Source organism: Populus trichocarpa, chromosome 1, assembly GCF_000002775.5.
Source record: "Populus trichocarpa isolate Nisqually-1 chromosome 1, P.trichocarpa_v4.1, whole genome shotgun sequence".
In the NCBI taxonomy this organism is placed as follows: domain Eukaryota; kingdom Viridiplantae; phylum Streptophyta; class Magnoliopsida; order Malpighiales; family Salicaceae; genus Populus; species Populus trichocarpa.
The window spans coordinates 24359694-24373754 of NC_037285.2; the positions used below are offsets into that span (position 1 = coordinate 24359694).

Sequence of the window (14061 nt, forward strand, 5' to 3'; positions counted from 1 at the left end):
GTGGTTGTTCTTTTGAAAAATTAATCCGGTGGTCATGAGTTGCTAGTGTTTGAAGATGAGGGAGAGGAAAGGTTAGACCGTTGATGATGATTGAGACATTGGTGCCGTTTGGTAATGCGGTTGCACCCGAGGTTAAAGCAAGCCACAATATTTTTATGTTTGGTTATGTTTCAAACCCATTTTTATTTTAGTGGGACCCATCAATACTTGTGGCCAAACCTGTGGTATAACAAAAGTTGGAAAAGGTAGCTGCCAAGCAACAACAACCTCATTTTCCTCTCTTCTGTCGTGGGCAATCTCCAGTTCTCCACTATTCAAGTGAACAGTGGAGACACTCTCCACTGTTCACTTGAACAGTGGAGATTGTCTCCACTGTTTCGGCTGGACCGAGTCCGGTCCAAAACTAAATGCACTGAATCGGATCCGACCTAGTAAAATAAAAAATTATTTTTATTTATTTATTTTTAATTGTGTTTTATTCGAAAAACTAGTGTTTAACATTATTCAATGACACTACATAAATTAGAAGGAGATCGCTTGATAACGTAGCATTTGCAGAATTTGATCGCAATCCAAATTTTGTTCCTGATGATATATTACCTGATGTTATTGCGCGCTTAAGAAAGCAAGGAAACTGTAGTCCTTGTCGGATGGATTTCATACGTGATGGAATTGTAGATAGTTTAATGGAATAATAAAAAATATTTTATATAAAGTATTATTTATTTCATGATGTAATAACAGTAGTTAAATCTATAATATTTAAATTGAAAACCATCAATATTAATATATATATTTTTTTAATTATTTTATAATCTCAATTTGAAAAGTATTCTTAAGTCTTAACCAAACACATTCCAAACTACTTTTTATTCAACCTCAATTTCAACCATAGTTTTAACCAAACATATATAAATACCAAACTAACCTCAACTAAAAATACTTTTTATAAAACAAATTTTTTTAAATTACAATCACAAAAACTATCACAATACAAAACACACTCAATTTAAATCAAACAGGTTGTTACAGGTGAAGAAGACTGGAAGCGATAACATCCATAAATAAAAGGAGAATGGATATTGGTTTTTTAAAGTTAAAACATGGGGAGAGGGTTGTGTTGGTGGCTCTCAGCCACTGGTGGAGTAAATGACTTTGTCAGTCTTGAGTTCACCGGTGACAGAAAGGAATATTGAAGGAAGAGATGGGTTCATTTTAATGAGAAGTGGTGACAGTGAAGAAAAAAGGAAAGGGGTCTCCTGAGATTTGTTTTAATTTGTTCTCCACTTTTGTAGAGGGGTAGGGTTTTGGTTCCTTCTTTATAGAAAAAATATTTGTTTTCTCTCAATTGCTTGGTTATCAAGTAAAATTGATGGCGAAGCAACTTAAAATTATTTTGGTTATATTTTTTTGTGTTTTTGGTTTTTTTATTCAAATAATTTTTGTTTTTTCTGATTTTTTTTTAAAAACAATATCAACATCGACTCGATGAGAAAAATAAATAAAAAATTTTGAAATTAATGCGTTAGAAACTGAACACGTTGAAAGTAAATTTTTAATTTTTTAAAAAGACATTGAAAATGTAAATACATCAAAAATATACTTTCTTAATTTTTTTGGGTTAATTTTTGCTATCTTTGGATTTTGTTTTTTGAAAAAAATAAGAAAAAAAGGAGTTTAAAAATCAATCTTTTACAAAATCAACTTAGATTCTGTTTTATTCAATTGGGTTTCTCGTGGCTGGATGCTCTTTAACATCTATTTAGAATTACAACCTTGAATGACAAGAGTGAAGAAATCATTTGTCTTTTTTTTGTATTTTTTCCAATTCCTTGAATGACAAGAGTAGAACTTATTTATTCTGGAGTGTATAGATCCTGATGCTGTGCAGGAAGAAGACCATGCGGCTTATAGTGTTGGAATTAATTTTCAAAGTGTATTTTAGTTTTTTTAGATGTCTTATAGATTTATGTATAAATATTAAAGATGTATTTATCTTTTAAATTTCTTGAATTATTCTAGACTAGTATAAATATATGTTCAGAGAGTATTGTAAGTTTAAGTCCAAATCTATAGGGACTTCCTTTCTAAGGAGAGTAATATAATATGAATGATATTTGTTTTTCATTATGCTTCCCATACTTTTCATTTTTACTTTTCTTCTTCAAATATTTCTAACATGGTATTAGAGCTAGTTTGATCTAGTGAGCTTTTAGAGGGACTAAAGAATATGAAATTTCAAAATAAAGTGGATGGACAAGTTACACCTACAAAAAAGAAAAAAAATAGAGATGCAAGATGATAGTTCCCAACAAGAGAATTGAGACTTTGCATCAAAAAGAGATAAAAGAAGCCTAAGAAAGAGGCTTAGTGCAAGTTAACAACTTCTTACACAACAGATAAGATGTGGTACAAGAGAGACCACACATAAAGAAGAGAAGAGAGAACTTTTCCTTCAAGACATGAGAAATGGCCAAAGAGTCATGACAAAAAAAAGAAAAAAACAGCAACCTGAAGAAATGAAATGGTCACTTAAAGATCCAAACATTAAAAAGAAATGTTTGGCTAGAGAATTATGGCAACAACCACAAGAAGAGAGATATGGTTAAGAGTAGCCATGTTTAGACAAAGACATTAATTAAAGAAAAACAAATTAAAGAAATGGCATGGAATGTCATTAGCTAGCCATGATGAAAGGAATGACTGAGACAAAGATGCAAGATAGATCTTCCTAAAATGAAAATAGAAGTTAATTCTAGAAAATTAATTATGGATGCAATGTGACAAAAAATTGAAAGAAGATATTGAAAATTATCGTAAGAGTATCCTCCATCAAAATTCAAATTTCAAGAACCGGAAGACTTTCAAAATTAAGGGGGAGTGTTGAAATTAATTATGAAGTTTTCATTTAAAGTGTCTTTTACTTCTTTTAGGTAGAACTATGTTTATGTATAAATATTAAAGATGTATTTATCTTTGAAGTCTCTTATATTATCCTATACTAATATAAATATATGTTCAGAGTTTTGTAAGTTTAAATCCAAGTCTGAATGGAATTTCTCTCTTGGAAGAGTAATGTAATATAAATGAGATTTGTTTATTACCATGCTTTCCATATTAATATTTCTACTTTTCTCCAAATATTTCTAACAGGGCCTACAGGAGATATATAAAACTGTACTTCGTTCAAAACATGAGATTCTTTAAGTATATCAGGTTATACTTAAAATATATCAGGGTTATTCTTTTTATCACTTAAAGAAGGAAGATTCCGGTGTCCGGTGGAAACAATGCACACCCACACACCCACATCAACCCACTTTTGACTTGTGCATTTGAAGATAAAGGATAAGAACTGATTATGGTGAACATATGTGATAAGGATATTTCAAACCATGGAAAACAAAATTTTCTTTCACTGACATGCAGGGAAATTTATTAAGGAATTTCAGTGGCATTTTGAAATAGCTTCACAAATTACAACAGATGTCTCTCTGTAAAATGGATGCGTTTTTTTTTCTTCTCATCTTTTAGCTGATCCATTTTCTGAAAGTAAGATTTCTTGCAATGGCGCTGAATATTGTAGAGGCAGATAGAGCCACTATTTATACCTGATATATTTTGAGGAATGAGACTGGGAACTTGTGCATATACAGTTTGGTTTGCAAGTTGAGATGAGCCTGCAATTTGCTGCTCCAAGTAGTAGGCTACTTGCCTTGATATGTTCTGCTGTAAAGCATTTTCTTAGGCTTTCCCTCTGGGCTTTCACATTGAGCCTTAACATAATCATAATACTCGTGTCTCCAATCCGGTGACCTGAAAATTAGTTTTGGTTGGGAGTTAGGAAAAAACTAGTTTGTCTAGTGTCAGATGAGTCTAATATATGTTGCAAAAGATATTGGTTTCCAGCAAAATCTAAGACCATTATAGTACACTCACATTCTATGTTTGTCATGAAGATGGAAATGGCGCTTTTTTGGTTCAGGTGAAAAGGACATTAGAATGTGAGTTACCATGCTTTTATCCATCCTCTCATAAGTAGCAGATATGGTTCCTTCTCCGTGTTGTGTGGCAGCTGACATGTGCGTTGGTCATTTGATATGTAATTTTTTTTAACTGTGCATCAAGCAAACCGCAGCCATTAAGTCCAACAATTTGGGATGCGTGTGAAGATGGTCATTGCTGGATTCTTCTGAAACAATGATCAGGTCATAGGAGTGCTCAGTGATATTCAACTTAAAAATCACATTATACGCAACAATTCTCGAGGAATGTGCCTTTGATGTTTGCTAGATGAAGGTGATGTTTGTGTCAACTTGACATACTTTTGAGTGGGTTTTGAGTGTATGCATGCTAATCTTCTTACATTATAAGCTAATGTAGCTAGCACTGGGCTTTGTTCATCTTTCTTTCCTACGATTGTGTTTGATGTTCTTGTTACAATGAGATAGGAAGATTAATCGCATCATTGGTGGATGGCGATCTTTTGACTGCAACTCTAGGGAGTGGTGTTTTTTAAGTGCATCTAGTCTAATTGAATCAATTAAAAGAGTGATTCGTCGTAAACATTTATTATATAAATTGGCATCTAAACAAAAAAAATAAATCGTGATTCATTCACCAAATCATCCTCTAGAGAGGCACAAAACCATTTAGTTGTAAAATGGTTTACATATATTATAACCCTATTCATTTTTTCTTATACTCTAGTTTATATCAATTTTCTTATTCTGGCATCTTGCAGTCTACATTTTAGCCTTTAAATTACGTCATTGTTTCAGAAAACCACCTGTAGTGTAAATTAGCTAAATTTTTTGTTGTTTCAAATGCATCGACATCAAGCATGATGATGGCATGCTTTTATTCGAGTACTGATCATGAAAGCCTTTTTGATTCAGGTGCTGATACTGAATGTATAGTTTGCTATGCTTGGAGTTGATGTTCAAAATATATAAAAGTAGATAGTAACGTGAAAAGATTTCCTTGTGATGTAAGGCAAATACTATTTTCTGAACATGGATCTGGAAGATGTTACTCCATATTTGAATGATTATCTCGTGTTTATGAATGGCATATCTCTGTTGAATATGCTCTTGATTGCCCCTTGATTACTTCTGTTAATCTTCCATAGTCCCTCTGTATGGATTAGGACTTCATCACCGCTACATATTGAGTACGGTTATAAGTGGAAGTATGGTTTAATAAGTTATGGAAGTTCTGTACAGTACAATCTAAGAACTCAAGGGGAAGCTTCTTCCTTGTTTGTATGCATGGAAGCAAAGATTGTTGCTTTGGCATTAGCACCACCCCAGTACTATGAATTGATGACATATCTTTGCTGGAAAGGTGCTGAAGCTCTCAGGCCTATAATTGAAGGGATCAAGTGTATGGTTGTAGTATATGTTTTCAAGTCCTTGTCAATATTTGATTCAATCAAAACTATCCGTATGGGTGGGTTGTAGTTTAGCCAGTAAAATTGCAATTAGATAACTGAATCTTACTGCAACTCAAGAGTTTATCACTTTTGATTAGTAAATCTCAAGGAGTTAATACGTGGGTTTGTTTTTTTCTTTGACCTTTTGGATTATAAATTTGGAATTGCAACCACGAGAATTTAATAACAAATACCATGGTTTTAAAAAACCTTCAGTCTAACAAAACAAGCTCGTTTTCATAATCATTCTTGGATTAGATCTTATAAGATATGTTGCCCGCGCCTCTACGCGGGCAGAGAGATTTTCTTTGATGTAAAAGAAGTACTACGCTAAAAGAAATCGAAGTGTCGAGCCATTTGTTTAAGTGTAAATTTAAATAATATGAAAAAAAACGAAAATAATAAATAAATTGATAAAAAAAAAGAACAACATTGAAGTGTCGAGCCATTTGTTTAAGTGGAAATTTAAATAATATTAAAAAAAACAACAATAAATAAATTAACAAAAAAAATAAAAAAAAATATTAAAAGAACCATCCGAGGAAAAAATAAAAAAAACCTAAGCGAACCTTCTAAACCTAGTATAATCTTAAGAACTTTCAACTTGTTGAATCATGAATCGGTGTTCAATTAAAAAGCTTAACTGTTAATCAATTTATTTTTGAAGGATGAAATAATTAAAAAAATATCAACAAAAAACTTGCAAAAGAAAAAAAACAACAAAAAGAACGAGGATGAAATTCGAGAGAAAAACAACCAGGGAGGATGAAATTTGAAAAACAAATCCCAAACAAAATAAATAACAATTAAAAAAATAAGTATCAAATTTGAAAGATTAAAAAATCATAGGGGATGAAATTGAAAAACATTTGTAATTTGATGATTATTTATAGATTAAGAAATGATAGGGAATGAAATTGAAAATATTATACAGGTTAATCCAATAGAATCAAACCAAAAACATAAAAAAACAAAGCCCAAAATAAAAAAAGATTAAAAATAAGAAAATTAAGCTAAAAAAAGGAAAAACAAATCATGCAAACCCAGACGAATCTTTTAAACTTGGTCTAATCTAAAACCTATAACTTGTGAAATGATGGACCTGAGTTCAATTAAGAAACTTAACTAAAAAAAAAATAGCAATAAAAATAACAAGGATAAAATTTGATAAGAAAAAAAACCCAAAGAGGATAAATTTTTTTTAAAAATTATTAAAAATAATCCCAAATAAAATAAATTACAATTAAAAGAATGAGAACCAAATTCAAAGAGTAAAAAACAAATAGAGGGTGAAATTGAAAAATATCTATAATTTTATAGATTAAAAATAGTAGAGGTGAAATAGAAAGAAATTGTTGAGGACTAATCCAATAGAATCAAAACGCAAAAATAAAATAAAAAAACAAAAAAGGATAAAAATAAGAAAACATCAATTTAGAAAAAAGAAAAAAAATCAAACAAACTTGACAAACCTCTTAAACCTAGTCTAATATCTAAAAGTCACAACCCGTGAAATCTTTGACTTGGATTCAATCAAGAAACCTAATTCTCAATCAATTCAATAAAAAATTGTGAGGATAAAATTTAATAGAAAAAACCCAAGAAGGATGTAATTTAAAAAAAATTAAAAAAATGATGACAAATAAAATTAGCAACAATTAAAAGAATGGTGACCAAATTTTAAAGAAAGAAAAATCATTGGGGGTGATATTGAAAAACATTTGTAAAAACCAAGCAAACCCGGACAAATATTCTAAACCCGGTCAAATTTTAAAAACTCGCAACCCATAAAACCCTGAATTCGGGTCCAATCAATAAGTTTATTATGAGTCAATTTAAAAATATAAATTTTTAAAACCTGTCAAAGTAAAAAAATAGCTATCAAAAGAATAGAAATTAAATTTGATAGGATAAAAACCAAAGGAGGGTGAAATTGTAAAATAAAATTATTTATGATTTAAAATAAAAACTTCTCAAGGCTAAAAAATTGACAATCAATAGAAGAAGGATTAAATTTGATAGAAAAAAATAAAAATAAAAGAAGGGTGAAATCGTAAAATGAAATCAATTGATAAAATGATTCCAAACAAAAAATAACAATCAAAAGAATGAGAATTAGATTCAATAAATGACTAAAGATAAAAAATCATAATAAAAAGAAAAGAGATCGAATATGAAGAACCTACAAATTAAATGGTTGTTTTTTAACTTTTAAGGGGTCTAACATGAAAATCTAGGTGGGGGAGAAAGAAGAAGGGGGCGAAAGAAATGGTCGCTGACCTCAAACTGTCGTGAATCTTGGCACATGCATTGCCTCATATGGTCTGAGGTGCTGATACCTATCAAACGTCACTCCAGAAGAAGACGTTTGATGGCTGGACGACCCCCTATATGTTGTTTGAACGACGCAAGGACTATCCACTTGCTAGTGAGTCGTGCATGTGCCAACAAATTTTTTTAATTATATTTAATAAATATAATTTACAATAGTACCCTTGATCACCCTTGAAAGTTACAATAAAAATAATGTAAAATGATGAAAAAAGCCATTGGGTGAGAGTTCAATTGGTTTTGTCTTTAAGGGCATCAAAGTAATTACACTATTCTAAAAATACAAAAATGTTCCTGGATAATAGGTATTAGATTATTTCATTCTAGGGTTAAATTAGTAATTTTACTGTACAAAATAAAACAAAATTACCAAACTAACCCTATATAATTTGAAAAAGATAATCTTACCCCTAAAGCTTAGTGCATTGCCTTTTTTTCCCAAGGGTAAATTCATAATTACCTTATTATAATGATTAGTAATTTGTGTCTTAATGGTTAGTAACTTCCTTAGAGGATTTAGTTTTTTGTTAACTAATTTATAGGCTTGTGGAAGTCGGATTATTTTTTTTAATATAACAAAAAATATTTAGGCAATAGAAAACTATATAATATTATTATTAAACTCGGCTTAATGGGTCAATATTAAAGCCTTTCAACTTAACTCATTACCTACTCTGCATTTAAAATTAAATCATACAGGAGTTACTCGATGTAACCTAGTCTACTTGGCTGATCTAAAGGTAACTAGATGACTAAGAAATTGAAAAAGAAAAATTAAAAGAAAAAAAAGAAAAAGAAAAAAAAGGGAGGATCAACTTCGATGTTCATATCAACATGAACATTGAAGTTGCTTTAAGCTATTTTAGTGTTTGGTATTGTAGTAATAATTACTTCTCAGAATGTTTTTCATTCATAAATGTATCAAAATAATATTTTTTAATTTTTTTAATATAAACATATCAAAACTATCTAAAAACATAAAAAAATATTTTTAAATAAATATATTTTTTTAAAATTTTAATGAAACACTGTTCTGAACGTGTCTCTAAGTAATACCTAGTACATTAGGTTGACTGGATCTTTCCACGCAATGGATGAAATACCATAGTAATATCACAATTATTTTTCATCCATCTCATGTATTGTTATTTTTTCTATGTTGAAATAGGAAGTTTGGATTACCTTCTTAACAATTAAGACATATGCTCGTAAAACACGGCACTGGTTGAGTATTCGTTTGGTATGAACTGAAGTAGTTAATTATCCGTGTGCGCCAACTGATCGTCTATGGAAACGGCGCGCCAAAATTGACTAAACCATCGACATCGATGAAAGGTCAAACAGGATAACGATTTTAATCTAAAAAAAATATTTATTTAAAGCCCTCCAATCCTCTCCAATGAATTTCCAAAAACATCTTCGTCTTCCTCTCTTTTCTTGACAACAAAAGCAGAGACTCCCAGAAAGAAAGACAGAACGAAATGGCAACAGTAGGTGGTATTACGGAGGTGGAAGGAACAGCTAACAGTCTTGAAATCGACAGTCTTGCTCGTTTTGCTGTTGATGACTACAACAAGAAACAGGTTCTTTCTTGAAATTCAAAAAATTAGCTGAATACATTATTTTTGAAGTATTGTTGTTTTGATTCAATTTGATCCGATGCTTGTTTTTGTGCAGAATTCAGTGCTGGAGTTCAAGAGGGTGTTGAATGCAAAGCAGCAGGTGGTGGCTGGGACAATTTATTATATTACCTTTGAGGTAACTGAAGGGGGTCACAAGAAAGTGTATGAAGCCAAGGTGTGGGTGAAGCCATGGTTGAATTTTAAGGAGGTTCAGGAATTCAAGCTTGTTGCGGATGCTCCTTGTGATTCTAGCGCCTAGCTAGGTATATGTAATTAACTGCATTTGATTTCTTTAATGAATTATTACGCTGTCAACTCTGGAAATTTTAGATTATTTAGGTCATGATTTGCAGTCGGCTTGATTCACTTTATGATGCTGTTGTTGGAACATAGATCTGGTTTATTTTTTTTATTTTTTCCCTTTCCTGTGATACGATAAAGGAATGCTTAAGCAGCCATGCAAGAAGTCAATGGAACTAAAACTTGTAAGATGCCAGTAGAATTTCATCTAGAAGATAGGAAATAAGAGAATTTTGTGGACCTCATAGCTGTATATCAAGTGATGCACCTTGTTTTTGGAGTTAGAACAACATGTTGGGATGAGTTTTTGGTTGGATGTCTTTTGCAAAATCAACTCAGATTCTGTTTTATTCAACTGGGTTTCTTGTGGCAGGATTACTTTAACGTCTATTTAAAATGAAAGCCTACAGAGAGGAAATATTAGTGAAGAAAGCATTTTACTTTTATTTGTTTTTTTCCCCAATTCCTTGAATGACAAGAGTAAAACTTAACCCACTCGTTAAGTTTACGAGCGTATGTTTGGTTTGCAAGCTTACATATGCGGCGGTGGTTTTTCGACTGCAACTCTAGGGAGTGGTGTTCTTCAACTGCATCTTGTCTAATTGAATTTGAAATAGTGATTCGTCGTAAACCTTTATAATATAAATTGGCATCTAAGCAAAAAATAAATAGTGATTCATTCACCAAATCCTTCTCTGGAGAGGCACAAGACCGTTTAGTTGTGAAATGTTTTGCATATATTATAACCCTACTCATTATTTCTTAGTCTAGTTTATATCAATTTTCTTATCCTGGCATCTTGTAGTCTACATTTTACCCTTTAAGTTACGTCATTGTTTCAGAAAACCATCGATGGTGTAAAGTAGCTAAAATATTGTTGGTTCAATGGCATCGACGTCAAGCATGATGATGCCAGCTTTTATTTGAGTACTGACGAAGCTTTTTTGATTCAGGTGACTGAAGACTGTATAGTTTGCTATGCTTGGAGTTGATGTTCAAAATATATAAAAGTAGATAATAACGTGAATAGATTTCCTTGTGATGTAAGGCAAATACTATTTTCTGAACATGGATCTGGAAGATGTTACTCTCATATATATTTGAATGAATATTGCATATTCATGAATGGTATATCTATGTTGGCTATTTTCTTGATTGTCCTTGATTACTCCTGTTAATCTTCCCTATTTCCTCTGTATGGATTAGGACTTCATCACTGCTATATATTGAGTACGGTGATAAGTGGAAGTATGGTTTTATAAGTTATGGAAGTTCTGTACAGTACAGTCTAAGAACTCAATAAGAAACTTCTTCTTTGTTTGTATGCATGAAAGCAAAGATTGTTGCTTTGGCATCAGCACCACTCCAGTACTTTGAATTGATGACATATCTTTGCTGGAAAGGCGCTGAAGCTTTCAGGCCTATAATTGAAGGGATCAAGTGTATGGTTCTGATATATGGTTTCAAGTCCTTGTCAATATTTGATTCAATCTAAACTTTCCCATATATCTCACCTTCGGATGATACATTCCTCCACGCGGATTCAAATTTGGATTCTCAAACCATTGAACAGCGACAGAAGTTGATTCAATCTAAACTTTCCCATATAATGGAGACTTGATGATGGAATATGTCTAGCAAACTATCTGTGATGTTTGCCTGTTTGAAGATGCAAGTGTTCAAATATTTCTTAAAGCATGTCCTCATGTACCGTAAGATTCTTAGTTTAACATTACATTGACAACAGCATGAATCGACACCAGATATGAATAACAGAAATATATGGCAAGATTTATTCTAGAAACCAGCTGTCATAGCTGTGCTGGGGGAGGCTAATTTAGGAGAGGTTCGAACCTGAAACCTACACCAACGCAGCTCATTGACAAAGAAATACTCCAAACAGTCACAATAATAAGTAGAACATCCTGCAACTCGTAACCTCCCCAGATATGATCAAGTGCTCATGGTCTCACTCGAGATCCGCATATTAATGTGATTGCGATTAAAATGTGTTGTTTCCCTGAAGTTCTGATGATCATCCGCATATTAGGAACGGTTGTTTGTTGCAACATGGTTTGCTACAAGCAATGGTTTTAGTGACTCTTGGCTGATTGGTAATGGTTTCACAAACCATATGACAAATAATCGGAAGCTTTGCAAGCAGCTCGACAAGACTGTTAATTCCAAAGAAAAAATTAGAAATGGTGAATATATCTTAGTCAAAGGCGAAAAAAAAAAAAAAAGAAGGTCTGGAACGTGGTCCAGTGGTCTAGAAGGGTGAAATATTCTTAATTATTAATTAGGTTTTTTTTCAAGAAAAACTGATCATTCAAATAATATTTTAGATAAAATTTTTTATAATTTTTTATTTTTATATTATAAGTGAATGGGCTGTATCACTCCCAATAATATTTTGTATATTAACCTTATATAAGTTTTTCTATCCTTATATTAAAAGTTAATAATGATAAATTATTATCCCTAATAATATTATCTTTATGTAAATTTTTTATCCTTATATTAAAAATGAATAATATATTTTCTTGTCAAAATAAGTTTTTAATATTTTTAAAATATAGGTCAAAATCCTTTTGAATTTTATGAACTTGTTGTAAAATCCATGCAACATTTTTTTTTAAACATACCAAAATACTTCAGATTTTTTTTTTAAAATGCTCAAATAATTTCTAGGATTTTCTTTCCACATGCATTTTTTTTTATTTGTTTAGGCCTTGTTTGGGAAAAGTTTATTTTTATTTAAAACAAAATTGTCAAAACAGGCTTACGGGTTTGTTTGCCAAATATGCCTTTAAAGCAAAATTCTTTTTATCAAAACAATTGCAAACCAAACAGGGTCTTAATATTTGACCTGACTTTGACTCGATCAGATTGACCCGAAACCTTTGGTTCGACCATAAACTGAACTAAAGATCATTGGTTTGATCCAAAAAACAAATTAGAACCTAAAGTAGAATCCGAAACGAATCAAACTTGCAAAAACACAAAAACTCAATTTTTTTTGTCAAAACAAATCAAAACTAGAAAAAACAAAAAATACGAAGAACACCAATAAACATTCAAACCAATTCTAGCAAAATAAACTCTAATTTAGATCAGATTTCATGAAATAGAAAGCACAAAAAGGCTAGAAATCATTCAAGGATCAAAAATTAAGAGTACATTCACTTTGATTATCATTAAATTTTTACAATTTGGTCACAAAAGATTTCATTCTAAAACCGAAACCCTAATATTAAAACACTAAAATAAGTTATAAATGCAAAAGAACTATAAATTATTGGTTAATGATGTCATGTGAAGATGAAGATGTAAATAAATGAAACAAAACTACTCAAAATCACATAGCTAAAGTAACGTTCTTGGGAAGATCATGAAGAACAAATGAAGAACATTCAAAGTGAACCCAACAACGTGACTCTTAAACCAGACCCGGTATGAACAATCCAAGAACATAGATATGTTGGAAATCAATCCCTGAATCATAATCAAACCTAAAAAATCAATGATTATCACTCGATAAAGCGATTTGGCCAAAATAGGTTTCAATACCAAAACAAAAACTCTAAGATTAAAACTCATAAAAAAAGTTATTGATGCAAATTAACTCAAGATTATTGACTAATCAAGTTCCCCGAAGTGTTTAGTGTAAGAAAATGTAACAAAATTAGTCCAAGTCATAGAGCTAAGACAACGTTCTTTGGAATAACATGAAGAATCCAAACCCTAAAACATAGAGAATTTCTCAGCCTACTGTCAAACCTAGAACCAACCATTTAGGTCCCTAAACTAATCTTTTTTTGTTCACACAAACCCTATTGCCATAGTTATATACGTTTGACTCAAAACAAACAACAAAAAAACAACAAATCATAGGAACATACATGAGATTCTAATATTTAAAATTGCTAAAGCTAAATAGCAAGCATATTCAGCAATGTCGGATTCAAAATTGACACTTTAGCACTTCAAAGACTCAAACAAGACCCAAAAACCAAGAACATGCAGTAACAAACCCTAAAAAGACATCAGACACCTACTACTAATTTTGGCAGATTCCAAAACTTTATTATTTTATCAAAGGAAGTCACAAATATATTTTCTTGGCATCTAATAACACTAACAACAACTTAAAGCAAGATTAAAGAAGAAAAAAAACAACACTTTTACGTATTAACTGAAACTAAAACTAAAAATATTATAACATTAAAAGAAGCTCAAAAACATCATTAAACATGTAAAACAAGCTAGAGGTGTGCCTCATAAACATCACCTACTAGGTTAGTGGTCAATTATACCTGCTCAAAGTTTAGAATGGTTACTTCCCTTCTTCCTAAAAAAATAGCTTTTGCTCAA

General features: G+C 31.2%; 1 protein-coding gene and 1 long non-coding RNA gene across 2 annotated transcripts; one reads left to right on the forward strand and one right to left on the reverse strand.

The window, feature by feature from the left end:
• Positions 1-9159: 9159 nt before the first annotated feature.
• On the forward strand, positions 9160-10818 carry LOC7472991 (cysteine proteinase inhibitor). The gene is made up of 3 exons (XM_002298118.4): positions 9160-9348; positions 9443-9650; positions 10641-10818. Exons 1-2 carry the CDS (start codon positions 9247-9249, stop codon positions 9644-9646), a joined length of 306 nt encoding a protein of 101 aa, XP_002298154.1. The 5' UTR covers positions 9160-9246; the 3' UTR covers positions 9647-9650; positions 10641-10818.
• On the reverse strand, positions 9170-10230 carry LOC127904946 (uncharacterized). Its single transcript, XR_008058362.1, has 2 exons — positions 9929-10230; positions 9170-9702 (listed from the first exon to the last, which is right to left on the reverse strand). It is a non-coding gene; the product is annotated as an uncharacterized LOC127904946 (long non-coding RNA).
• Positions 10819-14061: the final 3243 nt, after the last annotated feature.